Source organism: Heliconius melpomene, chromosome 7 (assembly GCF_056956725.1).
Source record: "Heliconius melpomene rosina isolate 202511_hmr_F chromosome 7, ASM5695672v1, whole genome shotgun sequence".
Taxonomy (NCBI): domain Eukaryota; kingdom Metazoa; phylum Arthropoda; class Insecta; order Lepidoptera; family Nymphalidae; genus Heliconius; species Heliconius melpomene.
In genome coordinates, this window is record NC_140395.1 from 14,382,756 (window position 1) to 14,386,254 (window position 3,499).

Here is a 3,499-nt window from a genome sequence, read left to right on the forward strand (position 1 = left end):
TCAACTCCGTTTTCAGCTTTCCCATCGGTGTATGGAATACATAAATACTTGATGGGTAGAGTTGCTGTTTCTGTTATTTCAAGGTTGAACCTAATTATGTATGTATGTTTGTTCGACCAGCTTACTCGTAACTCCCGTATGTGTAATAAAAAGCATTTTTTGTATGAAACTTAATTTGTGAAACTTGACAGATTTTACCGTAAAATTATTTTTTTATATTTATAAAACAAGTATTTTAGTACATCGTTTTTTTACTTAAATATTTGCACTATATAAACTTAAAGCGCGGATCTTAAAGATTTTTACATGGTCAGAGTTAGTGGGTGAAATGATTCTTATAACTTAATGATAACTAACTACAGTTTCACAGAGTGTACAGAGTGAGATTGTAAGGTGTGCCGCGTGCGCTCGCGACGTGACGGCCCCACTGGCGCGCCGCCAACCAATCACCTGCAGGTGTTTATCACTACACTGCCATTGGCTGGCAGCCCCACAATTATTTAATACACTACATCAAAGATCATCAATATATACCAAAACAAACAATGGCTATCAACCACACTTATAACCAACAATACATATTACTCGTATACACATCGTCGCTCTACAATGTCCACAGTCCCCATCACCCCACGTCCTCGTCTCCGTGTCCCCACATTACAATATAGCACTGATCACGGAATCACAACGTTCTCTACGTACTACGTAGAGCCTACGCGACTACGCGCGGCTACGAGCGCGCTCGACGGCAACACGACCACACGCCGGCGCGCGCTACACGCGAATGAGAGCGGCGCCGCCCGCTCCCCGCGCCCGCCGCCCGCCCCGCCGCGAGTGCGCACGTTAGCGTAGCCTGCACTTAAATACGGCCGCCAGAGAACTCACCTGCTATTCGCAATCTAACTCTTATCGTGAGTACGCGTCACTGCGACACAGAGACACCTTCACTAACTGCAACGAGATGTCAGCACAAAGACTTGTATTGTTCGCTTTCGTGACGGCAGCACTGTCGGCCACCGCGGTGGTGGGCCGGCCCAAGATGATCCGTAGCGTGGACCTGGCGGAGGCCATCAACAAGACGGTGTGCCCCATCCACCTGGAGGTGGACGAGGACCCGGACCGCATCCCGCGGCGCATCAAGATGATGCGCTGCGGCGCCGAGCCCAACCGCTGGTGCAAGGAGCAGCTCATCCCGCACCACGAATGCTGCCAGCACGTGCACGCCGACCACCAGATGGCGTGCGTGGAGATCCACGACTCCGTGCTCGTCTACTACAAGTCCACCAAGGAGACCAAGATATATGAGGTGGCCGTCGGCTGCAGCTGCATGATTGAGCAGAGCACGCACGCGCCCCCGGTGCCCAACAGCCCCACGTGACACCGCTGACACCTGTGACACCCGTGACACTCCACTAGCTCTAGTTCCTAAATTTTCAACTTGTGATATTTAAATTATTGTGAGTGAGGGCATGACTGCCGTAATTTATTTATTTATTAAAATGGTTGTGAGTCGGCGCCAGCGCAGCGCCGCCATCGTCGGCGTCGTCGCCGGCGGACTCGGGGCCGCCGCGCCCAGTGATACATACCTAGCATAAGTATTAATTATTTAGTTAGTAAATAAGTAAAAAGTAAATAAAGGTAAAAAGCTTTAAATTTTAACATTTTCTTTTATTTTAAATATCCATTTTTTGTTTATTTCATGCGAGCATAAATATTAAAACTCCCACTCTACATTTATATATTGAAAGATATATTTGTCAACAAAATCATTTAAATTTAAAAAATATCTATACATATACATATATAACAAAAAAATACATTACTTTTGAAAATTAATAATTCCATTTCTTAAAATGCCTCTAAAATCTAAAACGATTTTTTTTTAAATGTATCATGTTATTAATATACGAACGTGGTGATGGTTCGGTGGTCACGTTGTCACCGAAGTGACAACGTGACCACCGAATATAACTTACCAGTCGGTGTACAAATGAACAACTGTACTATTACGTTTATGGGTAAAATCAGAGTTAATAGGTAGCTATGGACAAGCTATCACTACAGCTTGTCAGGCAGGCAGTGGCAGGCACATATTAAACTATATTTATATTCGTATTTTATTTATCAGTTTCATCTCCGCCATAAAGATCTATAGAAGAATTTTTTATATAATTACTACATATATTTTGGCTAAAACAAATTTGAATTAATAAAAAATTGTTGTATCGACCAAAAGACTGAAAAAATAATAATTAAGTATTACTTGTTATATAAGCCTGATCATTTTCCTTTAATAATGTCTCCTGCAGCGGCGGCTCCCAGGGCGCATCCCGAGTGATAGTTGATGTCAACGAACGACCCCTGCGACCCCCCGGGCCCCCCCGGGACCTAGTTGATGTATCTTAGAACTATAGTTTAACGAAAGAGTAGCTAATTCATTTAATTTTTTTTTTGTAAATTTATTTTCTTTACTCTCAAGTCTACATTTCGTACATATCAACATACGCTCTATTGTTGTTGTATGTCGCCTGACCTGATCTTAACGAAAGTTATTTTGTGAATGTGAATCACTATAGCAGTTAGACTCACAAGAAAAGAGGATAAAATATATATATATATATATATATATATATATATATATATATATATATATATATATGTATATATACTACATTATAAATATGTACTTCATACTTGTACATGGTAAGGTTTTAAGAAAATTATTATCATCATACTTAAGTCTGTAAACAAAAAATATTGTTTGCATTAAAAATTAATTTATACATATCAAAAAAACGTTTGTTATTCAGAGCGGGGCTGGTGCGGGGGCCGAGCGTCAACCGCAAGTGACCGCTAGCGTCACTACTAAGTGCCTAGTGACTTACAACGACACATTCTACATATTTTCTCGTTCACCTTCAATATCCTTGCCATATTTGTTCCTTAATACTTCTGCTGAGAAGTGTTTTGTTTTAGATATTGCATATCATTATATCTTTAATATCTCGAAATCTAACTCGGCTATTTTAGTAAAGAAACTCACCCCTCGTTAGGTACCACAATATCCGCCATATTCTGAGCTGCGTCCGTCTTGCATTCAAATATCAATGATTGGCAATATGGTTTCCAATCGTCTACTTTATACAATAAAATAAATCGCTTCCTTTTACACACAATGCACAGATAAATATAATCTATTAATATATAGAACAGGACATGCACGGACAATCCTCTCATACCTCATGCGCGCACACACACAGACACACACACACACACACCCAGGCATACACACAGAACACACACACACCCACAGACGCAGGCACAGGCACTGACGCACGCACACACCCACTCATACACAGGCACAAATGCCTACATTTACGGCCCCCTTATTTGTTTTCTGTTATATCTATTAACTATTCTCTAAGCTTAAATGTACCAAACGGAGAAGCGAGTCATTCCCAACCGAAGTATCCTTGATTACTTACTGGGAAGTCTCAGC

At 41.4% G+C, this 3,499-nt stretch overlaps 1 protein-coding gene across 1 annotated transcript; it reads left to right on the forward strand.

Annotated features, from left to right (window-relative positions):
- Positions 1 to 760: 760 nt before the first annotated feature.
- On the forward strand, positions 761 to 1,659 carry LOC146537968 (uncharacterized). The gene has a single exon (XM_085188267.1). It carries the CDS (start codon positions 962 to 964, stop codon positions 1,376 to 1,378), a length of 417 nt encoding a protein of 138 aa, XP_085044393.1. The 5' UTR covers positions 761 to 961; the 3' UTR covers positions 1,379 to 1,659.
- The last annotated feature ends 1,840 nt before the right edge of the window (positions 1,660 to 3,499 follow it).